Here is a 27,909-nt window from a genome sequence, read left to right on the forward strand (position 1 = left end):
AGGACGCGGGATCGATTCCTTGCCCGAACACGGAAATTTTCACTCTGCCTTTAAGCTAGCCTTCACTTCTCGACGATGGGAGGAATCGCCTGAAAAGACACGCGGGTGCACGTTAAGCCGTTGGTCTCGTTTCTCCGGTTGGGTAACTGGTTACATTAGGGACATACAAGTCGGCAAATTTGTAACCAATTGAAAGGCTTGAACCCAACCATTAAGCCACCTCCTTAAAATAAGCATATAAAAACATATAAATAACAGGAACAGAGAAACGGTATAAATTATTTTTCTTATTGAACGTCACGTCCTAAATAATTTTTATTTATTTACTTTATATCTAACATCAAAGTTAATTGATGTTTAAGATAAGAACGTTGAGCAGAAATGTGTGAAACAGTGGTGAAAAAGTGGATTCGACCTACACTCAGAGCACAGACATCCTTCAGCAGTTTCGATGTGAAAAGTAAGCTACATATATATAACTGCCAGTCACTAAACACGATTAAAATTGGCTAGTTCGTAAGGGGACAGGTTGTAAGCCCTAAAGAAAATTGTGAATCATGTCTGGTTGCTTGTACTCTATCAGCGATAAATGTGAGATACTAGTAGAATGAGCATCTCAAGAATTCGTAGGCCATCAGAAAACCATATTTCCTCTGCGAAGATAAATCGAAACATTCGATTGATACTGTATTCCAAAATACGCTAGAATATAAATTTGATTACTATAAAATACTTGTAGTAAACGCATCACAGATATAAGATCATGTAAAAATTTAGAATCTGTTAAGTTCCAGGAAACTAATGCGGTCCAGATACGACTGCAGCAACAAGGCCCGATTAAGGTTCCTCCTCAGTGAATAAGTACGTGTACCAGTAGAAACAGTTGAACAGGGTGAAGGCGATTGGGAAGGTGATTCGAGAGATGATGTCTATACGCGTAGCGCGGGAGGGGAACTTGGCAAGGAAGACGCAGCAGCAGCAGTTGGCAGCCCTGGCCTGGAGCAGGCTGCCTGCACTGCCCCAGGACAGCAGGTTCACGTTGGGCCTGCGGAGCTCGGCCGCCTCCTCGCTGCCCACATCGGACTGTAGGTCTGCAGCGCTCCTGTGTGCCGGCGGCGCAGTCTGGATCTCGCACTCCTTACTCGACACCGCCTCTGGCCCGTGCTGCTTCTCTGGTTTGGTTGGCCTCATCATAGACGCGCCAGGTTGATTCGCTGCTGCCTCCTGCAACAGAAATTGTCATCGCTCACTTAGCCGTCGGCAGCTAACGTTGACGTACACGCGGACGCGATATCCGATCTCACGAGATGCAGGGCAGTCGGCAGAGGGGACGATGTGCTTAACGTGATTTTGCGCTCTCAGCGCTCTCCAGCGACAGTTATCGGCTTTACGCGCGCCAAGTTCCTACGCTAGCTCGTAATATATCATTTCTATAGAATTTGCTTGTTTGTAAAACCTGTGTAGCGAGAGTGGGAATCAAAGACAGTAGTACTCTGTGACTGCCCTCACAATAGTGGACAACGGTTAAATAATGCCTCTGAGAGCCGGCCGCGGTTCTAGGCGCTTTAGTCCGGAACCGCGCGACTGATATGGTCGCAGGTTCGAATCCTGCCTCGGGCATGGGTGTGCGTAATGTCCTTAGGTTGGTTAGGTTTAAGTAGTTCTAGGTTCTAGGAGAGTGATGACCTCAGACGTTAAGTCCCATAGTGCTCAGAGCCATTTGAACCAATACCTCTGAAAGAGCATGATCGTAGCAATTAAGACTAAGATTACTGGGATTTCTTCTGTTCTGAGCTTTCTCATGATAACCGAGCGAGGTGGCGCAGTGGTTAGCACACTGGACTCGCATTCGGGAGGACGACGGTTCAATCCCGTCTCCAGCCATCCTGATTTAGGTTTTCCGTGATTTCCCTAAATCGTTTCAGGCAAATGCCGGGCTGGCTCCTTTGAAAGGGCACGGCCGATTTCCTTCCCACTCCTTCCCTAACCCGAGCTTGCACTCCGTCTCTAATGACCTCGTTGTCGACGGGACGTTAAACACTAACCACCACCACCACTTTCTCATGATAGAAAACGGAGGCTTGAATGGGCTATTAATCAAATGAATGATGTGTTCATCATCATTGTATTAGTATGAAAAAATTATTCTCATAAAAGAAAAATAAATGACTTTTCGACAACGAAGATTTATTAGCTGAGACTCAACTAAAACACATTATTTCTGTTAGTTTTTAATACCTATGAAGAAGTTTAAGATTTTTTTTTTTAAAAAAAAAAAAGATTCTTTCCATATCATGCTGAACCAGGAAATATACGACGTGACAAAATTAGTCCGTGTCTGATCAGAATATTACATTAAATTTCACATAAAAACATACAGCTAACAACATACAACATTTTAAGCTGTGTTATAACGCCCATTTTCTCCCTTGTCCATTCTCCAGTCACATATTTCTTTCTGTGGTGTACAAACACAATAAGGTCAGTACTTTGAACACAAAATAAGAGAAAAAGGAAAGATACATGTCCTGTCAGTAAGGACACCAGCTTATAAAAGTTCGCTAAACAAAAAGTTCGTTAAACAAACTCACTCAGTATGGAGAAACTCTTACATTTCTTGTAGCATCAAATATTACAGAAATTATTTTTATTAACTTCGTAAGGAAGTCTCAAGCTTTTGGCAATCGCGAAGGTGGAGAAAAAAAACTATAGCTAACAGGACTCGAATCCTATGCCGACCTAGTCCCTGTTCTATATTATGGGGCCTCTACTACCTACACTATGGTGTAGCTTCCTAATGAATATATTTTGTCTTACTGTCTTCTATAGGGCGTAATCACCGAAATGTTATTAATTCACATTTAATTTTAACAAAACGCACGAGTTTTAATGCGATGATAACTAAAGACGACAATTCTTTAATCACAAATATGACGTTCCCCGTCGTTTTACAACTAAAAGCCGTGACAATAACAATTTGTTCTCGAGACATGCAATACCCTGGTGCTTAGAAACAGTACGGATTCATGTAATATAAGATATAACATAAAATGCACCGAATAGGGTCTTTTACAGAACACGACAAGAACGATATGACGTCTTGCTTACTGCGGGCCTCAAGCTTTCTGCTTGTGACATAGGGAGCGTTCATGCTTCCTGTTTATTCTACTTTACGTGACACGTTACCGAAATATCGCACGAGTTACACTAAGGTGACAAAAGTCACGGGATAGCGGTATGCACATTTACCGATGGCGGCAGTATAGCGTAGACAAGGCATAAAAGAGCAATGCATTGTTGGAACTGTCGCTTGCACTCAGGTGATTCACGTGAAAATGTCTCCGATATGATTATGGCCGCACGATGGCGACTAGCAGACTCTGAACGCGGAATGGTAGCTGGAGCTGGACGCATGGGACATTAAATATTCCGACATCCACAGTGTCAAGATTGTGCCGAGAGTACCAAATTTCAGGCATTATCTCTCAACTTGCACAACGCAGTGGCCGACGACCTTCACTTAACGACCGAGGGCAGCGGGGTTGCGTAGAGTTGTCAGTGCTAATAGGCGAGCAACACTGCGTGAAATAACCGAAGGTTTCATTGTGGGACGTACGACGAACGCATCCGTTAGGACAGTGCGACAAAATTTGGTGTTAATGGGCTGTGGCAATAGACCGAAGCGAGTGGCTTTGCTAACAGCACGACATCGCCTGCAGCGCCTCTCCTGGACTCGTGACCGTATCGGTTGGACTCTAGACGACTGTAAAATAGTGGCCCAGTGAGATGAGTCCTGATTTCAGTTAGTAAGAGCTGATGGTAGGGTTCGAGTGTGGCACAGACCCCACGAAGCCATGGATACAAGTTGTCAACAAGGCACTGTGCAAGCAGGTTGTGGCTCCATAACGGCGTGGACTGTATTTACTTGGAATGGACTGGATCCTCTGTCCCAAGTGACTGGGATGGCTACTTGGAGACTGTTTGCAGCCATTCATGGACGTCATGTTCCCAAACAACGGCGGAATTTTTATGGACGACAATGCGCCGAGTCACCGGACCACCATTGTTCGTTATTGGTTTGAAGAACATCTGGACAATTCGAGTTGATGGTTTGGCTACCCAGATCGCCCGACATGAATCACATCAAATATTCATGGAACACAACCGAGAGGTCAGTTTGTGCTCAAAATCCTACACCGGCAACAATTTCGCACAAATAGACAGCTATAGAGGCATCATGGCTCTATATTTTGTGCAGCGAGCTCCCAACGGCTTATTGCGCATAGCTCAATATTTCTGCAGCTTACTTCCGACGACTTGTTGAGTCCATACCATGTCGAGTTGCTGCACTCTGCCTGGTAAAAGGAGGTTCGACACGATATTTGGAGGAATCCCACGAATTTGACCACTACAGTGAATTTTGTGTTTCACATGACGAAATAGTTCTGAGCACTATGGGACTTAACATCTGTGGTCATCAGTCCCCCAGAACTTAGAACTACTTAAACCTAACTAACCTAAGGACACCATACACATCCATGCCCGAGGCAGGATTCGAACCTGCGACCGTAGCAGTCACGCGGTTCCGGACTGCGCGCCTAGAACCGCTAGACCACCGCGGCCGGCATGACGAAATGGCTCAAGATGGTTCAAATGGCTCTAAGCACTATGGGACTTAACATCTGAGGTCATATGTCCCCTATATTTAGAACTACTTAAACCTGACTAACCTAAGGACATCACACACATCTACGCCCGAGGCAGGATTCGAAGCTGCGACCGTAACAGCCGCGTGGTTCCGGACTGAAGCGCCTAGAACCGCTAGGCCACTCCGGCCGGCCAGTACATGAGTGCACAATGCACTGCACCCGTGCAGTGAGAAACACAGCCGGTCTGGGCACAACTCAGTACGCCTCTGAACTGCTCGGTACAGTGCGACATTCCATTTAGCAGTGTCATGCGACGCTTTTACTTCCACTGTTTGGTGTGACATTTTTCAGTCAGAACAACTTTGGAGATGTGTCAAAGAGTCGTACAGGAAGCATGCGACCATGCTGTACGAGGGCTGTTCCACAAGTATTCGAGTTTTATTTATAAAATCAGTCTTTATTCAGATACAATTGTTTGACACTAGTCACCTCCAGAGGAGTCCCATCCAGCTTCTGCACATCTCATCCAGCGCTGCTGCCACTACTAGAATCATCGCTGGAAAACCTATTTAGGATGGTGAGCAGCTGCTCTGTCGAATTCTGCATGATGTTTTCCATCTTCTGTGAATTCTGCATAATGTCTTCCAAGTTCTGAAATCTGCTCCCTTTCAGAGCCTTTTTCAGTTTAGGGAAAAGCTGGAAGGCAGTCGGTGGTAGGTGAGTGAAATAGTGGAATAGAGAGGCACAATCGACAGCCGCCTTATATTTGGCCAAAAAGCTCTAAATTAATTGAGAAAAATGGTTCAAATGGCTCTGAGCACTATGGGACTCAACTGCTGAGATCATTAGTCCCCTAGAACTTAGAACTAGTTAAACCTAACTAACCTAAGGACATCACAAACATCCATGCCCGAGGCAGGATTCGAACCTGCGACCGTAGCGGTCTTGCGGTTCCAGACTGCAGCGCCTTTAACCGCACGGCCACTTTGGCCGGCTTAATTGAGAACGATGAGTGTGTGCCACATCATAGTGAATGTAGTGGACTGACAAGGCAGCCAGTCCACAGTGACGGGTAGCCGAAAGGGCACACGTGCACACACGCCGACTGGCGCGAAGTCTGGAACAGGATTCGTAATGAATGTGATAAAGAAAAGAACGTAGCTACTAGAACACTTAACTTTTATATCGTCCTTTGGTATACAGCATTCTTGATGATACAAGTGAGACTATCTTGAGATACATGCAATGGTACAAATGGCGCCTTGGTAGGTCGTAGCCATGGACTTAGCTGAAGGCTATTCTAACTGTCTCTCGGCAAATGAGGGAAAGGCTTCGTACGTGTAGTCGCTAGCAATGTCGTCCGTACAACTGGGGCGAGTGCTAGTACGTCTCTCGAGACCTGCCTTGTGGTGGCGCTCGGTCTGCGATCCTGACAGTGGCGACACGCGGGTCCGACATGTACTAATGGACCGCGGCCGATTTAAGCTACCACCTAGCAAGTGTGGTGTCTGGCGGTGACACCACAGTGAAGGTGCCAACTGCCTGTTGCCCACAAGTCCGGCTGTTTGCCTCTCACTGCTTGACGAAGGAGACGCAGAATTTCTTGTAGTACTCCTTATTGACATTAGTACCTTCTGGGGTGTCTCGTGATGGGCCACGTATCTGGAGTCAAAAATACGGTCACATTGCTGCGGATCTGTCTTTTTGGGTCTCGGGTATGATGGACGCTTCCACTGCGATGACTGGAATTCTGTTTCTGGGTCGTACCCACAAACCCAGGACTCGTCACCAGTGATCACTGTGTTAAGAAAATTGGGGTTACTGTTCAAAGTATCCAGCATGTCCTGTGCGGTCTCTGAACGAGGTTGCTTCTGCTCAGTCGTTAGTAACTTTACTAAAAATTTTGCAAGACATCCTCCTGAAGTCCAAACGTTCCATAAAAATGGAATTAATGGATCCAATACTAATTTTAAACTCGTATGCAAGTTCTCTGATCGAGATTCCTTTGTCCTGCTTCACCGGAATCCTTATGTTATCAATAAAATCCTCATTAGCAGATGTTGAGGGCGTAAAGGAACACAATTCACTCTTCACTGATGAGCGGCCATTTTGAACTGGTTATACCACTCCCTTATCTGTGCGGTGCCCATTGCTTCGTCCCCAAACACTTGCCAAATCTTGCGGATTGTTTCAACTTGAGAATAGCCAAGCCTAAAACAAAATTCCACTTTTTCAGTAGTTTTGTCCACAACACAAAATCCGACGGCTACCACTTATACATGTCCACTTGTCAACGGCTAGCCAGCGACTGTTTATTTCCACAGCCGTGAACAAAAGTCAGGCATGTGCACTTTATGTCTACAAATATAGGCCGCGCGCTTGTCCTGATACCACGGTTGGTTTCAACAATAAAAAGTAAGGTCGGATACATATTTAACAGCCTTCTTATAATGTGAAGATAAGGTCGGATACATTTTGAACAGCCTTCTTATAATTGGAAGAGAACTGCACAAATGCTGAATAAGTCACTTAATAAAACGTCCTCAGCTGGTGAATGAATGACTTAAATATTACATATTTCGGGATAACCAATCATCAGATGTCTGTGAAACGGAGGATACATAATCATAAGTAAAAACTACAGTGGTGCCATGACACATCACGAAAACATCCACGGATTACAACCAAAGAACGCATAGCAGATGAATTCAAGTTGTACAACACGTACATAGCTGACAGAGGCAAACGGACAGCTTCACAGTGATAACAGCACCACGAAACTGAATTCGACCGGTAGGCAGCGATAGTGAACCTTTTGTGGAGCTCCCCAGCGTCAAGTTCATGCGCTACATTTTTTAAAAGAAATATACATAGTCGTTTAGATAGAAAGATCCAGCAGACAATATAAAAAATACAGGTAACTGAATTGGTTGCTTATAGCGCCAGTGTTCTCGACAAAATTTTTAAAATGGTTTTACGTAGATAAAATAAGAAAAAAAAGAGAAATCAGATGTTTACAATGCCCTCGTTCCACGATCACAAAAATTATGGCCCTTGATCCAGTTGACAACTTGATAAATTAAATACAGCGTTATTGTTGGCTTAAGAGCGCTAATATAGAAACGTACAAACTGGAATAATTTTATTTTGCACTTTGAAGATTACAACCGTTCATACAGAACAACATACAGGAACACCAAGCTGCATTTCGACCAAACCGATCGACAACGGATCACATTTTCAGTCTAAGACAATTGTTTGAAAAACGCTGGGAATATGACAAAGATATGTATGGTGTGTTCATCGATTTTCAACAGAATCCATTGGAATAGCCTACACCATGCACTGCGTGACTTCAGAATTCCTGAGAAGCCAGTGAGAATGGTGCAAACTTGTGTGGATGAGTCAAGAGCACCAGGGCGTTTCCGAAGAGTCACAACGAAAACTTTAGAGATTCAGACAGATCTAGGACAAGGCGACTACCTCTTTTGTGTTGTATTCAGTGTCATCCAGGAGAAAGTAAGGAGGAATGCAGGCAACAGGTGTGGACTGAAGTACAGACGTATGGTAATTTCAATTGTCTCGCTTGTGCAGATGATATAATACTGCTAAGTGAATCAAACTACGAGTTGAAAGAAATATACCAGAAAAGGGGCAATTACGTACAGAAAATTGGGCTAAAGGTGAATCAAGACAAAACGGAGCTCGTGCAGTCAGAAATAAGACAAAAGTAGCAAAAATTTCTTGAGATATTGGGCATTAGGTTCAAGAGAGTTTACTACTTCAAATGCTTCGGATCTTGGTTTAATAGCAATAACAGCATAGAAATGGACATCAAGGAAAGAACAGCAGTGGTAATGAATTGCATGTATTCCCTCAGTGAGACGCTCAGCTCAAAATCAATATCAGATGAGAATACATAACACTGTGACACACTCAGCAGTCATGTGAGACGAGAAAAGGAAAAACTATTAATATTTGAAAGTAATGTAACGAGGAACATATGAAGACTGATCTTAGATAAAGGAGAATGGAGAAGGAGAAAGAATGAGGATATCTACCTCTTGATGGAACAGACAACAATCCTACAAAAGCTGAAGAGCACAAAAATCCAGTGGGGGCATGTAGTTCAGTGTGCAAAAAGAAAGGCATGTGAAAGAAGCACCTGAGGGAAAACCAAACACCAGACTCCATAGGATGACCAAACCAGCGATGGATGGATGACATGGCGAAGCACCTGACGGTCCAGGTGAATGAAGACGCCTAGAGGAACCGAGTATAAAACATGTAAGTAGGCTGTTTAGGTTTTTTTATTGGTAACGCCACCTCTGTATAGAAAATCACTGGCTGTGCGGTGTGCAGTCTGTGGCTGCTTTGCATTGTTGTAATACTCAACCATTGTAGTGTTAGGCAGCTGGCTGTGAACAGTGCGTAGCGTTGCGCAGTTGGAGGTGAGCCGCCAGCAGTGGTGGATGTGGGGAGAGAGAGGGCGGAGTTTTGTAATTTGTCATGAACTGCTATATATATATGATGATATCAAGGTAAATACATTCTTTGTTCTCTATTAATATCTTTCACTTGCTAACTGTCCCTATCAGTAGTTAGTGCCTTCCATAGTTTGAATCTTTTATTTAGCTGGCAGTAGTGGCGCTCGCTGTATTGCAGTAGCTTGAGCAGCGAAGATTTTTGTGAGGTAAGTGATTTGTGAAAGGTATAGTTTAATGTTAGTCAGGGCCATTCTTTTGTAGGGAATTTTGAAAGTCAGATTGCGTTGCGCTAACAAAATATTGTGTGTCAGTATAAGCACAGTCTCGTGTAAAATTATTAAAGGGGAAGTTTCAAACAAAAAGAATGGAGACAGTTTGTGGAAGCAGCGCACGGACGTCAGGGAGTATGACCACTGAATATCTATGTATGCGTGTATCTACAAGTAAAATAATCAATTTTACTTTTTAAAGAAATATACGGACATATAGAAGATAATCATTTACAAATTACATTATGAAAAAATGGGACATGAGGAACAAAAGCACAATTTAATCTTTACACCTCTTATTTTGATGTCCTAATGTATGTATTATGAAAAGGTTGACAGACGTGACCTGTTAAAATCACTAAAAATTAAACTATAGATCAGACAACCTGAAGATCATAAACAACTTGACATATGCAGAAATTGCCAATTTTCAAATACGTAAAATAAGAACAAAGCATAGTGGCTAGATAGTGGCTGTGGTGTATAAAAATTACGTCACCAATATGTCGTTAAAAATATCAAAAGACCATTGGCGATTTGAGTGCAACCGTTCAGTCAGTATTGCAAGCGGGTAATGCTACTGGTGCAAAGCTATATCTACAACCAAATCTACATAAATTGTCCACAAGCTACCATACGGTGCTTAACGGAGGGTGCCTTATACCACTACTAGTCATTTCCTTTTCTGTTGGTTGGTTGGTTGTTTTGGGGGAAGAGACCAAACTGCGAGGTCATCGGTCTCAGCGGTTTAGGGATGGACGCGGAAGGAGGTCGGCCGTGCCCTTTCAAAGGAACCATCCCGGTATTCGCCTGAAGAGATTTAGGGAAATCACGGGAAACCTAATTCAGCATGGCCGGACGTCCTTTTCTGTTCCACTCACAAATAGAGCTAGGGAAAACCGACTATCTATATGCCTCCGTATAAACCCTAATTGCTCTTACAGTGTATACGTGACCCTCACTCGAAATATACTTTGGTGGTAGTAAGAGTGCTGTGCAGCACGGCTACAAATGCCGCTTCTCAAAATTTTCTCAATAGTGTTCCTCGAAAACAACGTCACCTTCTCTCCGGAGATTTTCATTTGTGTTCCCGAATCATCTCCGCAATACTTACGTGTTGTTCCAACCTACGGTTAACGAATCTATCAGTCCGCCTCTGAATTGCTTCGATGTATTCCTTTAATCCGACCTGCTGAAGATTCCAAACACTCTAGCAGTACTCTAGTGTGGGTCGCACTAGTGTCCTATATGCCAGCCCTTTACAGATGAATCAAATGTTCCTAAGTTTCTCCTAATAAACCAAAGTCTACCGTTCGCCATCCTTACTGTAATTCTTACATACTCATTTCACCTCATATACCTTTCTACATCTACATCTACATTCATACTCCGCAAGCCACCCAACGGTGTGTGGCGGAGGGCACTTTACGTGCCACTGTCATTACCTCCCTTTCCTGTTCCAGTCGCGTATGGTTCGCGGGAAGAACGACTGTCTGAAACCCTCCGTGCGCGCTCTAATCTCTCTAATTTTACATTCGTGATCTCCTCGGGAGGTATAAGTAGGGGGAAGCAATATACTCGATACCTCATCCAGAAACGCACCCTCTCGAAACCTGGCGAGCAAGCTACACCGCGATGCAGAGCGCCTCTCTTGCAGAGTCTGCCACTTGAGTTTATTAAACATCTCCGTAACGCTATCACGGTTACCAAATAACCCTGTGACGAAACGCGCCGCTCTTCTTTGGATCTTCTCTATCTCCTCCGTCAACCCGATCTGGTACGGATCCCACACTGATGAGCAATACTCAAGTATAGGTCGAACGAGTGTTTTGTAAGCCACCTCCTTTGTTGCTGGACTACATTTTCTAAGCACTCTCCCAATGAATCTCAACCTGGTACCCGCCTTACCAACAATTAATTTTATATGATCATTCCACTTCAAATCGTTCCGCACGCATACTCCCAGATATTTTACAGAAGTAACTGCTACCAGTGTTTGTTCCGCTATCATATAATCATACAATAAAGGATCCTTCTTTCTATGTATTCGCAATACATTACATTTGTCTATGTTAAGGGACAGTTGCCACTTCCTGCACCAAGTGCCTATCCGCTGCAGATCTTCCTGCATTTCGCTACAATTTTCTAATGCTGCAACTTCTCTGTATACTACAGCATCATCCGCGAAAAGCCGCATAGAACTTCCGACACTATCTACTAGGTCATTTATATATATTGTGAAAAGCAATGGTCCCATAACACTCCCCTGTGGCACGCCAGAGGTTACCTTAACGTCTGTAGACGTCTCTCCATTGATAACAACATGCTGTGTTCTGTTTGCTAAAAAATCTTCAATCCAGCCACACAGCTGGTCTGATATTCCGTAGGCTCTTACTTTGTTTATCAGGCGACAGTGCGGAACTGTATCGAACGCCTTCCGGAAGTCAAGAAAAATAGCATCTACCTGAGAGCCTGTATCTATTATTTTCTATTATTTTGCAACGTTACGCCCAGGTATTTAAACGACGTGGCTTATGAAATAACACACTACTAATGCTGTATTAGAACATTACACGTTTGTTTTTCCTACTCACTTGCATTGACTTACTTTATTCTATATTCAGAGCTAGCTGCCATTCATCACACCACCGAAAAAAATTGTCTAAGGCACCTAGTATCTCCCTACAATCACTCTACGACATGTAACGTATAATTTTCTATCTTCCCCAGAATAAACAAATCACACCCTTTATGTTCAGCATGGAGGATATTCATTCCTCTGTCAATGGGAAGCATGGAGTGCCGTACTTGTAACAGATGGCAACCCAAGGCAGTATCATTTTTACGTGTCTGTTCCTGAATCTGATAGAAAAATCAGTACTGGCTGTCCCACATGAACACAATCACAAGACACATGTCTAATCCTGTACACCCCAAATTGTTGGTAATTGCCTACAGCCTCAGGCCCCCGGAATTATCAAAAACCAATTCGAGTCTCTTCCGAGTCTGAAGCGAATTTGCAGTCTTGCATTTTTGAAGGTGCGTTCAATTTTTTCACACTGTGAGCCCAAAAGGAAAGGGAGGTAAAATTTTTGCATGACGATAAATTTTCTTCCTTATATCACGTCTTAATTTTCTGTGGGTAACCATTAGCTAATCAGACTTGGACGATTGTATCTATTTCCCTGTTCGTATTCTCAAAATTTAGGTATAACTTAGCCAGTCTGTTAGACATTAACAGGAAAGAGGCACTTTCTGTGCAAGTCGGTGACATGAATCATTACCAATTACAATGTCAAAAGTTGTAGGTTTGCAGAAAATGTTTAAAAAGAAGCCTTCACCCTTATCTTGGGTTTATTAAATCGAGAAAAATAAGGCACCACTCTTTCAATAATTCCACCATTAACAGGATATTTTTTAATTTCCTTTTCACTTCCACGATATACACTGAAGCGTCAAAGAAACTGGTATAGGCAAACATATTCAAATACAGAGACATATAAACAGGTAGAACCCGGCACTGCGGTCGGCAACGTCTACATAAGACAACAAGGGTCTGGCACAGTTGTCATATCGGTTACCGCTGCTACAATGGCAGGTTATCAAGATTTAAGTGAGTTACAGTCAGTGCACGAGCGATGGGACACAGCATCTCCGAGGTGTATTTTCCCTTGCGACCGTTTCTCCAGTGTAACGTGAATATTAGGAACCCGGTAAAACATCAAATCTCCGACATCGCTACGGCTGGAAGAAGCTCCTGCAAGAAGGGGACTAACGACGACTGAAGAGAATCGATCAACGTTACAGAAGTGCAACCCTTCTGCAAATTGCTGCAAATTTCGGTGCTGAGCCATCAACAAGTGTTAGTGCGCGAACCACTCAACGAGCCATCATCGATATACGCTTTCGGAGCCGAAGGCGCACTCGTGTACCATTGATGACTGCACGACACAAAACTTTACTCCTTGCCTGGGCCCGTCAGCACCGACATTGGACTGTTGATGACTGGAAACATGTTGCCTGGTCGGACGAGTCTCATTTCAAATTGTATCGAGCGGATGAACGTGAACGGGTATGGAGACAACCTCATGAATCCATGGACCCTGAATCTCAGCAGGGGACTATTAAAGCTTGTGGAGGCTCTGTTATAGTGTGGGAGGTGTGCAGATTGAGTGATATGGGACCCCTGATACGTCTAGATACGACTCCGTCAGGTGGCACGTACGTAAGCATCCTGTCTGGGCACCTGCATCCATTCGTATCCATTGTGCATTCCGACGGACTTGGGCAATTCCAGCAGGACAATGCGACGCTCCATACGTCCAGAATTGCTACAGAGGGTCTCCAGGAACACACTCTTCCGCTGGCCACCGAACTCCCCAGACATGAACATTATTGAGCATATCTGGGATGCCTTGCAACGAGCTATTCAGGAGAGATCTCCACCCCTCGTACTCTTACGGATTTATGGACAGCCCTGCAGAACTCATGGTGTTTCCCTCCAGCACTTCTTCAGACATTAGCCGAATCCATGCCACGTCGTGCTGCGGCACTTCTGCGCGATCGTGGGGGTCCTACACATTATTAGGCAAGTGTACCAGTTTCTTTGGCTCTTCATTATACAACGGTAGTGTCATCTAAGTGTCAACGGTACATGACAGTGTTGTTCTTAACTGATTCGATATTTGCGAAAAAGTACTCACTAGGTCATTAATGAAAATGTCAAATGTTGGCAAGGATACTCAAAAGGATAGGTCCCATGGTACTTCTATCTTTTTGGCAATAGATCTTATTACTGAACGTGAAAAAATGAAAGGGTCAGGGGCAAACAATATTAGCGTAGTCGGCTCACAAATTTCACCAAAACGTTCTGTACTGCAAAAGACTTTTTCGTGTAATTTCCGAAGTTTCACGTATAGGGACATTTTTGTAAACGATAGTTATATTGAAAGACGCAACCGTTGATTCCTCTGGCACAGAAGAATCTTTATGACGTTTAGCCATCTCATAACTATTATTTACATCCCGTGATTGAGTAAATGTGAAAGCGTCATTCAATTTAATATAACAAAATGGCTCAAATGGCTGTAAGCACTATGGGACCTAACATCTGAGGTCATCAGTCCCCTAAAACTTAGAACTACTTAAACCTAACTAACCTAAGGACATCACACGCATCCATTCCCGAGGCAGGATTCGAACCTGCGACCGCAGCAGCAGCACGGTTCCAGACTGAAGCGCCTAGAACCGCTCGGCCACTGCGGCCGGCAATGAGGCAGTCTAGCGACCTGTCGTCACAAGACTTTCAGAATTAATGGTTATCACATAACAGAAGAAGAAAGTTCTCAATACGTATTAGGCAGTAGCATAATCGACCACAAATGTGCTATCGAACGACAATCCAGTACCACGCAAAGAGAAATTATGGATTTAGCAGACGAAAGAGCAAAAACGTACAACTGACAGATGATTTGCACGGGAATTATTGATTTGTGTATGAATAAGCACTTTGTTCTAAATTTACAGGCAAGGATCACGTGATAAAATTAGTGGTACGAATAGTAAATTCTTTGAAGTAGCAAACATTATTTACCGTCTTTTACAACAGTTTTTGATGGGATTGAATGAAGAGTATGGAAATATTACACACTAATGCTAAGTGCGTTGGTGAAGTCAAGAGGCATTACTGCAACGATTTCTCGAGTCACATTTGTTGAGATTCTGAAGGAAAAAGGAAAGCAGGAACGAAAACTAGAGGACTGCAGACTTGCATTTTAAGTGGACTTCGCTGCACACTGCCCACAGTAAGACGTTGCAAGGTGAAAAACAACTTATTTCTGATTTTATGGCAATGTATTTAAAGAAATCCGCAGTGGGGAAGAGACAGCTTCTGACATAAAACACAGTCCGTTTCCTTAAGCCCACTGGCGTTAAGGAAAACGCGAAATTTGAAGAATTCTTTATGGCACTGAAAGAATTACAAGAATAGATGCTCTATCGTTTTGAGGACACTGCAGTCTAACATCTGTTTCTGAGCTGTCTTCGACAAGACCATTTGCCGTTCTAGTTGGGATATGTAAGACATGCTGCAGAGAACATTTCAAAGCTGTTAGCTGTTAAACACATCTCTTACGAATCTCTCTAGTCGTAGAGCAAGGCAAATACTTCATTATATTTTACTCTTCCATCATTAAAAAATAGACGTGGTTCCGTAATTAAGGACTGAAAATTACCGACACGCATAACGTTTTTGGAACAAATGCTTGAAGTGATGAGCGATGAAGAACGTTTCCATTTATCCGGTAAGTTGACTATCAGAACTTCAACTGTTGATCTAAGATATATATAAACGTCCTTTGCAAAATGAAAAAGTGAGAATGTGATGTGGTATGGCTCTATGAAGAAGTGTCTAACTGTACCGTACGAAAGATAGTCAAGGTTTTTATTATCGCCTTGAAAAGATAGAATAATAGAATATTAATTTGTAGTTTGTTTGCAGCTACATGTGTGAAGTCATGTACGTTAACACCCTGTTGGAGGAGGTAACAGAATTTAGCGCAATCCATTGATAAAGTCGAATATCGTGAGGCAATCCATTTTCGCCATCGTTCCTACACTTGCCAATTTTACCAGGTTGTATTAACGAATTGTGCAAAAATGATGAATAAAAAAATTGCACCATTAGTCACGTGAATTTTTAGTCAGAATCGTGGTGTCACAGAAATACTTAACGAACTGCATTGGGAGACATTAAAAGAAAGTGGGTATCCTAGAGCTACGTTCGAATAAGTCTGGAATAGGATCGAAATGTATGTTTTTGTGATGTGTCAGCGTGACGACTTTCACTGAAATCTAGAGCCAAGAGTACCACGAAAGTCGTCGTGCACCGTCTAATATCGTGGAAGTTAATAATTATTTTTAGTTTTACCCATACAAATAAGTAGTTTACTGACAGCAGCGTATTGTAAGAGCAAAAAGGCTGCTTAATCGAGTTTAAACTGACATATTTCCAGTCTATACAGTCTACCTATAAATAATTACTCACTGATTTGAGACAACAAGGAAGGTAGAAACGTATTTTAGGACTGAAATAATAAAGTTTTAATAAATTAATTAACAGTCGAGATTACTGTCCCTGTCTCTAATCGACAAGCAGGATCCACTGACGCAGACAAGTCCGCGCAGATGGCCTGCAGAGGGACACAGGGGAGTGCGTCACACACAAGCCCAACACCCCCACCCTCTCCAAGTCGCTGGAGAGCTATCCAGTTCTGAGAAGCTGCCTTGCCGGGAGAACTTGGTCACGGTTCTGCATGTAGATGCAGCGATATTCGCAAACTTCGAAAGGGCAGCCAGCCAGCGCCAGGACGTAACCCTTGGGAGGGCACACGTTGTCCGTGCAACTACGTGACCCAGTTCACCGTAAAGCCGACGGAAAGGCCTTGAATGAACCGCTACGAGTTGAATTAGATATAGTAAGGGCTTCTGAGAACGCACTCACTCGTGATCAAATTTATAAAATATTAAGGTAACACCAAGAAAGATGACGTATTCGCAACAGTACAGATAATCGGAGAGGAAACTTTCGGCTCCTATCTAGTAACAAAGGAGCGGATGTTTGATGTTCCGGAAGTGACGCAAAACAAGAGAACACTGAAGTATTCCAAGTTTCTGCATTCGAAGCGCGCAGGTCTTTCGCTAGCTGTGTCATCTGAGAGCTGCATTCTCTCAAATCTTACTGCTCTAGCACTGATACTTCAGTTGCCTTATGCTATCTCCAAACACTGAAAATTTTTTCGCAGTTGTTTGGTAGCTGATAAGCCACCTCACTACTTTCAGTGGTTGCGCGCCACGTGAAAAAGTACACTACTGGCCATTAAAATTGCTACACCACGACGATGACGTGCAACAGACGCGAATTTTAACCTACAGGAAGAAGATGCTGTGATATGCAAATGATCAGCTTTTCAGAGCATTCACACAAGGTTGGCGCCGGTGGCGACACCTACAACGGGCTGACTTGAGGAAAGTTTCCAACCGATTTCTCATACACAAACAGCAATTGACCGGCGTCGCCTGGTGAAACGTTGTTGTGGTGCCTCCAGTAAGGAGGAGAAATGCGTACCATCACGTTTCCGGCTTTGATAAAGGTCGGATTGTAGTCAATCGCGATTGTAGTTTATCGTATCGCGACATTGCTGCTCGCGTTGGTCAAGATCCAATGACTGTTAGCAGAATATGGAATCGGTGGGTTTAGGAGGGTAATACAGAACACCGTGCTGGATCCCAATGGCCTCGTACAGTAGCAGTCGAGATGACAGGCATCTTATCCGCATGGCTGTAACGGATCGTGCAGCCACGTCTCGATCCCTGAGTCAACCGATGGGGACGTTTGCAAGACAACAACCATCTGCACGAACAGTTCGATGACGTTTGCAGCAGCATGGACTATCAGCTCGGAGACCATGGCTACGGTTACCCTTGATGCTGCATCACAGACAGGAGCGCCTGCGATGTTGTACTCAACGACGAACCTGGGTGCACGAATGGCAAAATGTCATTTTTTCGGATGAATCCAGGCTCTGTTTACAGCATCATGATGGTCGCATCCATGTTTGGCGACATCGCGGTGAACGCACATTGGAAGCGTGTATTCGTCATCGCCATACTAGCATATCACCCGGCGTGATGGTATGGGGTGCCAATGGTTACGCGTCTCGGTCACTTCTTGTTCACATTGACGGCACTTTGAACAGTGTGCTTATTTCAGATGTGTTACGACCCATGGCTCTACCCTTCATTCGATCCTTGCGAAACCCTACGTTTCACCAGGATAATGCACGACCGCATGTTGCAGGTCCTTTACTGGCCTTTCTGGATACAGAAAATGTTCGACTGTTACCCTGGCCAGCACATGCTCCATATATCTCACCAACTGAGAACGTCTGGTCAATGGTGGCCGAGCAACTGGCTCGTCACAATACGCCAGTCACTACTCTTGATGAACTGTGGTATCGTGTTGAAGCTGCATGGGCAGCGGTACCTGTACACGCCATCCAAGCTCTGTTTGACTCAATACCCAGGCGTATCACGGCCGTTATTACGGCCAGAGGTGGTTGTTTTGGGTACTGATTTTTCATGATCTATGCACCCAAATTGCGTGAAAATGTAATCACATGTCAGTTCTAGTATAATATATTTTCCAAATGAATACCCGTTTATCATCTGCATTTCTTCTTGGTGTAGTAATTTTAATGGCCAGTAGTGTACTTAATGTCGCACTACGGCTCGGGTGCCAAGAGAATATTTTTTTATTGACAGTGTATGACTTAGCTAACTAATATGTACTGTATGTTTTACATCACATTTTTGAAGCATGTTGCACAAAAACATACACATTTTATCGGCATTTGTTTAAGTCCCTAGTGAAATGAAATGATGGTATGGCATCATTGGCTGGGAAACGCCATGAGAGGTTGTTCGGCCCCTGGTGCAAGTCTTCCTATTTGGCGCCATTTCGGCCACTTACATCGTTGCAGTGAAAATGAGATGTTGGACAAAACAAGTACCCAGTCCAAGAGTAAAGAAAATCTCCCATGCTGACAGGAAACGAACCTAGGACCCCGCACTCTTTAGGCAACAACGTTAACCAGTCTGTCGATGAAATCTTTATTAGCTTGATGACCGAGCTGCGGACAATGTATCTACCTGTAGTACATTCCAGTGATCGTTCCGGCGGTAACCGTTGCTGCACTTGTTTTTCCTAAGAAAAATATGATATTTAGGTATAAAATTTAATAGCCAATTCAGCCTGTTTATTCCTCATTATCGGTTTCAAGAGTTAAGATCTTCTAATCTTTAAAAGCTTTTTGTTATACATCCTATTCCATTGGCTGCATCAAACATACCATGTTCACATTCTAGTGCACATTATGTAGCAGACTGCACACAGGTCTGTTGAAAAATAAAAATAAAAACTGGTTTGTCAGGAATAAAAACAATATAGTCAAAAATCACCTTCTGGAACTAAGAATGTCCACACACGTAACACACCACTGATTGCATGTTAGAAGCAGAACTGAGTAAAAGTGCACATTTCAGCACATGTTTATGTTTACATGAAGAGTTAAATACATTATGGACAATCTGTGTAATTCAAGGAATGTGGATCCTTGATGTATTTAACTTGTTATGTAAACGTCAAAATGCGCTGAAATGTGCACTGTTATGCAATTCAACGTCTAGCAAACATCAACGGAATGCTACGTGCTGTGGACATCCCCAATTACACGGAGTGCTTTTCAACTGTATTGTATTTATTTCTGACAAACCGGTCTTTACTTTTATTTTTGACAGACATGTGTGGAATGTGTTACATAATATCCACTAGAATGTCAAAATGGTACGTGTGATGCAGCCAACGGAACAGGTTGTTTTAAACATCGGAAGATGACAGTCTCAACTGTTGAAACTGGCAATCAGAAATAAATAGTACTGAGTGCGACCTTGGCTATTAAATTTTCTCCAAGGAAATTACGGATCATCCTCCTTACTTTTAACATCCGCCCATGGTAGCTGAGTGGTCAGCGCGACAGAATGTCACTCCTAAGGCCCGGGTTCGATTCCCGGCTGAATCAAAGATTTTCTCCGCTCAGGGACTGGGTGTTATGTTGTCCTACTCATCATCATTTCATCGCCATCGACGCCCAAGTAGCCGAAGTGGCGTCAAATCGGAAGACTTTCACCCGGCGAACGGTCTACCCGACGGGAGGCCCTAGTCGCACAACATTTTATTTTATCTCTAATTATGAGTAATTTCAATATGATATTTAGTTATTACTAATCTAGCCATTAAAACTATTCACCAATATTATTCTCGATATAATAAAGTGCCTGACAAAAAAAGTAAAGCACCTAGAAGACATGGTCGGATGTTAATGTAACTTCAATGGTCGGAGCTGCAATTCTCTGTGAGAGGTATTGTAAGTAGGCTGTTTAGGTTTTTATATTGGTAACGCCACGTAGCGCTCTGTACGAAAATTACTGGCTGTGCTGTGTGCAGTCTGTGGCTGGTTGGCATTGTTGTAATATTCGCTATTGTAGTGTTGGGCAGTTGGATGTGAACAGCGCGTATCGTTGCGCAGTTAGAGGTGAGCCGCCAGCAGTGGTGGTTGTGGGGAGAGAGATGGCAGAATTTTGAGAGTGGAGGATCTAGACGTGTGTCCATCAGAGACAGTAAATTTGTAAGACTGGATGTCATGAACTGATATATTATATATTATGACTTTTGAACACTATTAAGGTAAAATCATTGCTTGTTCTCTATCAAAATCTTTCATTTGATGACTATGCCTATAAGTAGTTAGTGCCATCAGTAGTTAGAATCTTTTATTTAGCTGGCAGTAGTGGCGCTCGCTGTACTGCAGTAGTTCGAGTAACGAAGATTTTTGTGAAGTAAGTGATTCATGAAATGTATAGTTTATTGTCAGTCAGGGCCATTCTTTTGTAGGGATTATTGAAAGTCAGATTGCGTTGCGCTAAAAATATTGTGTGTCAGTTTAGTGATGATCAGAATACGTAAAGAGAGAAATGTCTGAGTAGGTTCAGGTTTGCTCAGCTGTTTGAAAATCAAATAACGTAAGGGGTTTATCACCTCAATCACTCATAAATTTTTCTAAGGGGAGGTTTCAGTTTATGGGCATGTAAATGCATTAGTGCTGTTCTTGTTTAGTGCTGTTTCCAGGCCAGTTACGGTAATAAGGTCGTGAACAGCGCCAGATGTTGAGTTATCAGTATGAATGACACAATAAAGCCGCATACCTGTATGAGACAGCGTATTCAGCTCGTGACAAGAGTTTCAAAGGAGCCTCATTATGGGTCTTCATTTGGCTGCCTGATTGGACCGTGTAATATCCAGATTTGAGGGGCATTTGGATACGACAGTGGCCCGGTGTCGGACTACATGGAAATGTGAGGGCAAGCGTGCTCGTCGTCAAGGTTACGTTCGACCCCGTCTGACCACAACAAGGCAGGATCGCTATTTCGTTTACCGAGGACGTTGTAACCCCTTTAAATCTGCTCCTGGCGTCCGAGAACAAGTAAACGACTTCCTGCAACATTCTGTGGGGTGTAAAGCTAGTTCGCGTCCGTAGTAGAATACTACACGTGCACCCTGGGTAACGCTAAATGAACTAGCAAAATACAGGCGACCAGACAATCCTTAGTTGATCTCCTGGTCACGGCAAATCACGATGAATTCTAGCAAAACGAACCCTTTGACTAGAGAACTCGGATCGCTGATTCGAGTCTGCCACCTGAATATCGAAGGCATAAGTAGAGCCAAATGCATGTACTTGCATAAAGTTTTAACAAAGAACGACATTGACGTAGTCGCAATTCAGGAGACCCATACTGAAGATGACGAGCAGCTAAGATCAAGGGGCATAATATCTGGCTATGACCTAATAGGCGCCACACACCACAGACATTATGGCACGGCAACATACGTCAGGAGAAATATCGAAGAAGTGGCTCTCGTATCAACATCTACCACAAACGAGATTCACGAAGTCATTATAAAAGTGGGTGAAGTCACAATAAATAATATATACAAGCCTCCAGGGCAATCGTGGCCCCCACAAGCCCTTCAAATCCTGCCTCACCCAGCAATATACGTGTGTGACTTTAATAGCCACCATGAACTGTGGAAATATCGAATATCTGACCAAAACGGCGAAGACCTGGTGAAATGGACAGAAGATCATAATACTCAACTAATCTTTGACGCCAAAGACCGAGGTACATTTAAATCAGCCGCTTGGCTAACTGAGACCTGCCCTGACCTCAGTTTTGTTACAACCGACAAGAACAACAAACCCCTGCCGGTCTCTCGCAGGGTACTTGAGGATTTCCCCCACTCTCAGCATCGTCCAGTGCTCTTAGAAATAGGTCTTACTATTCCCCTGATATCCTCTTATCCTCGTCCTAGATGGAACTTTGGGAGGGCAGATTGGGTTGCTTTCTCGGAGAAACTTGATAAATGCCTTGGATGGATACCCCCAACGTATAAGAACTACGAAAGATTTGTTGGAGCCGTCATCAGTTCAGCTAAAGTTAGTATGCCCAGAGGATTCAGAAACGAATATGTGCCAGGATGGAGCGAGGAAGGTGAACGGCTTTATAGACAGTTTCTGGACAATGGGGATAAAGAAATTGCAGACGATCTATTACATAGCCTAGACGCGGCCAGGCGTGCTAAGTGGATGGAGACCGTGGTACAAATGGATTTTACAAGATCAAGCAGAAGGGCGTGGTCTTTGCTTCGGAGACTTGGAGGTGGAGGAAAAAATCTGCTAATGGCCAGCGCTATGTCCCCAAATACAGTTGCGGTTCACATCAGCAAGACGTCCAGGGCCCCAAAGGAACGAGCCCACACTATAAAAATTAAAAAGGAGCTTAAAGAGCTAAAATCGACGGCAGAGAACAATACATCTTATTCCCAACCCTTTTCAGTCGAAGAGTTAAACATGGCCCTGAACGATATAAAACCAGGAAAGGCCCCAGGGTTTGATGGGATTCACCCAGAATTTCTGCTCCACTGTGGTAAATTTGCAAGATTATGGCTTGCGCGATTCTTCTCTAACGTGTTGCAAACTGGAAAAATTCCGCACACTCTCAAAAAGGCTAAAATTGTTGCCATATTAAAACCGGGCAAACCGAGTGACCAACCTCAGAGCTACCGCCCAATCGCCTTACTCAGCATGATCTATAAATTACTGGAGAGACTTATGTACAACAGAATGAGCGAAGTCATCCTGGAGGCTGTACCGGTAGAACAGGCGGGCTTTCGGCCGAAAAGAAGCTGCACGGATCAGGTCCTCGCTCTAACAACCTACATCGAGGCGGGCTTCCAAAGACAGCAAAAAACATCAGTGGTATTTGTTGACCTGACGGCGGCGTTCGACACTGTCTGGAGACAGGGCCTGATTTATAAGCTCCTCCGCATCGTGCCATGTCTAAAAACGGCTAACCTTATCAACGAAATGCTCTGCAATAGACCATTCCAGGTTGTCATCGGTAACAACAGAAGTAAATTCATGAAACTTAATAATGGCCTGCCCAAGGTTCAGTACTGGCTCCACTGCTTTTCAGCATGTATATAGCCGATATGCCTAGGACGAGATCCAAAATGTTCGGATATGCGGACGACTGGGCCTTGGCCACACAACACCGAGTGATGGAGGAAACTGAGACCACACTATCCAGCGATTTGACCACTCTAGGAAAATACTTCCGTGACTGGAGGCTCCAACCCAGCCCATCCAAAACAGAGGCCACTTGTTTCCACCTGAATAACAAATTAGCAAACAAAGAGCTCAAGATCCGCTTTGATGGCGGCATTCTTCCATATAATAGAACACCAAAGTATCTGGGCGTGACACTCGATAGAACATTGAGCTATAAACAACACCTTGTAAACACTGCTGAAAAAGTCAGAACTAGAAACAACATTGTCCAAAAGCCTTGTGGCACTAGTTGGGGGTCCACTGCCTCCGTTCTGCGTAGCTCTGCACTAGGACTTGTCTATTCTGCAGCAGAGTACTGTTCCCCAATATGGTTAAATAGTGCTCACATCAAGAAGGTGGATGCAGTCTTGAACCAAACGATGAGGATTATCTCTGGAACGATCAGGTCAACTCCTGTCCAATGGCTGCCTGTATTGAGCCATATCCCGCCGCCACATTTGCGCAGAGAACACGCACTTGTCAGGGAGTGTCGAAAAATCCAAAATAGCCCAGATCTTCCTATCCACACCCTGAGTAATGGAATTGAGCAAAATAGATTGAAATCCAGGCACCCCCCTCTCGCAAGTGCCAAAGATCTGGTAAAGAACGCTTTTATTCTTGAGGACCGCTGGAGAGAAGAATGGGAGGAAAAGACACCGCCTCAGGTTAACACCTTATTGGGAACATCTAACAGACCTCGGGGCTTTGATTTGCCCCGCAAAATCTGGTCTACCCTTAACAGGATCAGGACGAGCCACGGCCGTTGTGCGGACTCCTTGTACAAATGGAGCATAGTGCCATCACCACAGTGCGACTGCGGCGCTGACAGGCAGACAATTCACCATATCGTGGTAGAATGCCCTCTGAGGGCCTACCCTGGGCCAACAAGGGACTTCATGGATGCGACTAACAGTGCAATCGATTATATTTCTAACCTAGATGTTTGTTTGTGATATTGTAACTGTTTTGTGTGTTATGTACTTTTAGATTTTTCATACGTGATTTGTACATTGCCATACGCTAAATAAATAAATCCCGCACCATTGGTCGGAGACTAGCAGCAGGAGGCCTAGGGAATTGCCGTCCCAAGCGTAAAATGGCGCTGACACCGCAACTAAAACGGCTGCGTTTGGAGTGGGGCCGCGACCTGGAAGCACGTACTGCAGATAAAGGGCTCCGATCAACCATACTGCTACTTCGGACGACCTTCTTCGGCTTACATGGCGGTGAGCTGGAAAGAAATCCCATTCTTCCACTGTTTTGAAGGAACATAGCAGTTTACACGTTGTGTCATGGTGTGGAGTCCCATCGTGTTTAAGTTCAAGTGGTGGCTGGTAATGATTGACCGAACTCTGTCGGCACAACGGTAGGTTCTCATGTACCGTTTTTCAAGGACTATGAGACGCATTTTTTTCTTCGAAAAATTGCCTCCAAAAGTGAGGTGCGTCTTATGCTCGAAATTAATATAAAAATGCCCAGAGTTTGATTTAAAATTCCCACCAGTCTCAAAAATGGCTCTATATTCGACGCCGCGGGAAACCTATCTCCATGTGGCAACATGGGATTCAGGTGGAAGCACCGGTACACCGATGCGACGAACGTGAGTTGCGGAGGATTCACAAGCTTGCTAACACTGTCCCACTCCTGCCGCGTCATCACAAACCCAGAACAATCTCTGATGCGTCATTGCAGTCTACGGTGCAAATGGACATGAACTGAAAGTGATTTGTGTTATCGGTAACAGTACAATATTTTTGTTAGGAGCCAGCTTCGGAATGGGAAAAAAATAATAAGTATTCATATGATTTGGGTTATAAAAAGTAATAGCATATGAAACCCGACATGAATTCACGCCGAAGGGAGCTTTCGAACGATCTACAATCAAACATGTGTCTCAGTGGATAAAATAATCGTGGTCTAGAGTGAGAGAAAACATTATTGTTAAATCTTTCAAGGAGTGCGGCATAAGTAACGCTCTCAATGGCAGTGAGGACCATCTTATATGCGAAGAGGACAACGATGACGACGAAGAGACATAAGAAGAAGCAGAAAAATAAGAAGGAAGTTCAGATGACGATTTTCAGGGACTTTTAAAAGCAGTTCAAGTTTATAAACTAAGAATTTTTTAAGCTGGCTTTGCAATCTAATAATGAAATTGGTAAAAATAATATTTAAAAAAATTGCTTCAAAATTAAGACATTTCTCATAGTCCGCAGCGTCTTATAGTCCGTAAAATACGGTATCACCTCTCATGCAGCTGTATCGTGGTGTCATCTCTCAACAATACAATGCTCGTCCGCACATGGCGCTTATCTCTATTAACAGTATGCGTGATGGTGAGGTACCCATCTTGCCTGACAAGAGGACACAACGGCTTTATGAGAAGCTTCACAGCCGAATCACTGCATGCATCCAGGCCATAGCGGGTGCAGCGTCATACGGATCGGGTTCACGATACAAAGTTCTGTGTAAATTTGACTCACTGAAATGACATCACATATTCACTGAATGTGTGAATATTTCTCTTGTGGGTGGTGCACCTTCTTTTGTCAGGCAATGTATCACAAAAGAATGTGGTAATAATAATAAATGAAAACTAAAAACAGTCGAAAGTGAGAAAGACAGACAAGATCGAAAGAAAAATAGAAAAGAAGATAAATAAGATAGAAATTTACCACTATTATATAGTTAGGTGAGGCGGGTGTGATATATTGTGAGAGTTTTTGAGTGGTCTTGTGCAATCTCGAGGCAACGGCCTTGCCGCAGTGGACACACCGGTTCCCGTCAGATCACCGAAGTTAAGCGCTGTTGGGTGACACCGGCACTTGGATGGGTGACCATTCGGGCCGCCATGCGTTGTTGCCATTTTTCGGGGTGCACTCAGCCTCGTGATGCCAATTGAGGAGCTACTCGACCGAATAGTAGCGGCTCCGGTCACAGAAAACCATCATAACGACCGGGAGAGCGGTGTGCTGACCACACGCCCCTCCTATACGCAGCCTCAGGTGAGGATGACCCGGCGGTCGGATGGTACCGATGGGCCACTTGTGGCCTGAAGACGGAGCGCTTTTGTGCAATCTCGGCGACACGGGAACTTTTTGTCGATTTTACTCTTTGCACTAGCTTCGGAAACTTTGTGGAACCAGAAACAAGTTGACGGTGTCTGGAGAATTATTCGTTTAACCGCGTGTGTGGTAGGATAGGTACTTAAGATCCAGTCTCCCTTCATTATTCGACTGCTGACCCTCGAATTGGAAATCTGAAGGTTTACTAAATCTGTTGTCCGTATTTCCTGTCCTGGTATCGAGTTGTTCACTTTCTCTACAGTATGTCCACAACCTTCTGCCGGGCTCTCTTTTGGATTTCTGTGAGAAGTTTGAAGCTATTTAATTTGGTAAACCATATTTTTTCTCACCACACAATGCCTCGCAACAGGAATGTCATGACGCCGCTGCCTCGCTTCTACCCATCTAGGACTCATAAACTTGACGTTCCTCTAGGGATTGGCCCAGTGCACCAGTGGTTCCGCCAAGACAGCTGGACTGCTTTCTTTCTCTGGATTTTATATAAATAATCCGGGTATCTGTCGTGCCCTGTCAGATAGTGCAAAAGACTAGCGTTTGGTTAAATGTGAGCTACTTATTTTAAGTGGTCTGGATTAGCAAAAGTAGTCATCTCTGATAATAACATCGAGTCTATGCTAGATTCTCAGTCTGTGGTCTCAATCTGGACGGGTTTCCAATCTTCGCCCTTGGCACGAGACACTCCGTGCAGCAGTTAACTTAATATCTGGGCTAGCGCAGTTCAAGCCCACTGGTACATGGAGGAGGGATGCGCAGGAGGGTGGTGAGAGTTTTTGTTGCTCACTCCCGATGCCACTTACCGATTTCAGTCGTTATTAATCAGAGCAAATCAGCCGTGACCTCGGACCAAGTAACCCTTACATAGTGTTTCATGAATAGAGAATTACGTGTGTGCTACTGTTTAAAACAATCGATGTCGGTGTGAGCAAACTTCATTACCTTGGCTTGCAATGTCAGAAAGGCCAGTCGTGCACGATCGCTTTTAAGGCCACCGTAATTTTCTTGAAACCGTTAAATAGTCGGTGGAGAAGTCAGCGAATACAATAACTATATATAATAAAATAAACTAACTGAAAATATGTTATATAACTGGATAAAATCCCGTAAGATAATGATGCAGGTTCAAGTAAACATTT

General features: G+C 43.8%; 1 protein-coding gene and 1 pseudogene across 1 annotated transcript in view; one reads left to right on the forward strand and one right to left on the reverse strand.

Annotated features, from left to right (window-relative positions):
• Positions 1–641: 641 nt before the first annotated feature.
• The window catches only part of LOC126236087 (glutamate-gated chloride channel-like), a 169,876-nt gene continuing 142,608 nt past the window's right edge, over positions 642–27,909 (reverse strand). The window contains exons 11-14 of the mRNA XM_049945155.1: positions 21,415–21,442; positions 5,673–5,692; positions 1,120–1,141; positions 642–996 (exon numbers count right to left, since the gene is read on the reverse strand). Coding sequence (XP_049801112.1) covers positions 838–996; positions 1,120–1,141; positions 5,673–5,692; positions 21,415–21,442 — 229 coding nt within the window. The 3' untranslated portion in view covers positions 642–837. The remainder of the gene's footprint in view (positions 997–1,119; positions 1,142–5,672; positions 5,693–21,414; positions 21,443–27,909) is intronic.
• LOC126203464 (5S ribosomal RNA) lies at positions 26,438–26,555 on the forward strand (annotated as a pseudogene).

The sequence above is a fragment of the Schistocerca nitens genome, chromosome 1, assembly GCF_023898315.1.
Source record: "Schistocerca nitens isolate TAMUIC-IGC-003100 chromosome 1, iqSchNite1.1, whole genome shotgun sequence".
Classification (NCBI taxonomy): Eukaryota; Metazoa; Arthropoda; class Insecta; order Orthoptera; family Acrididae; genus Schistocerca; species Schistocerca nitens.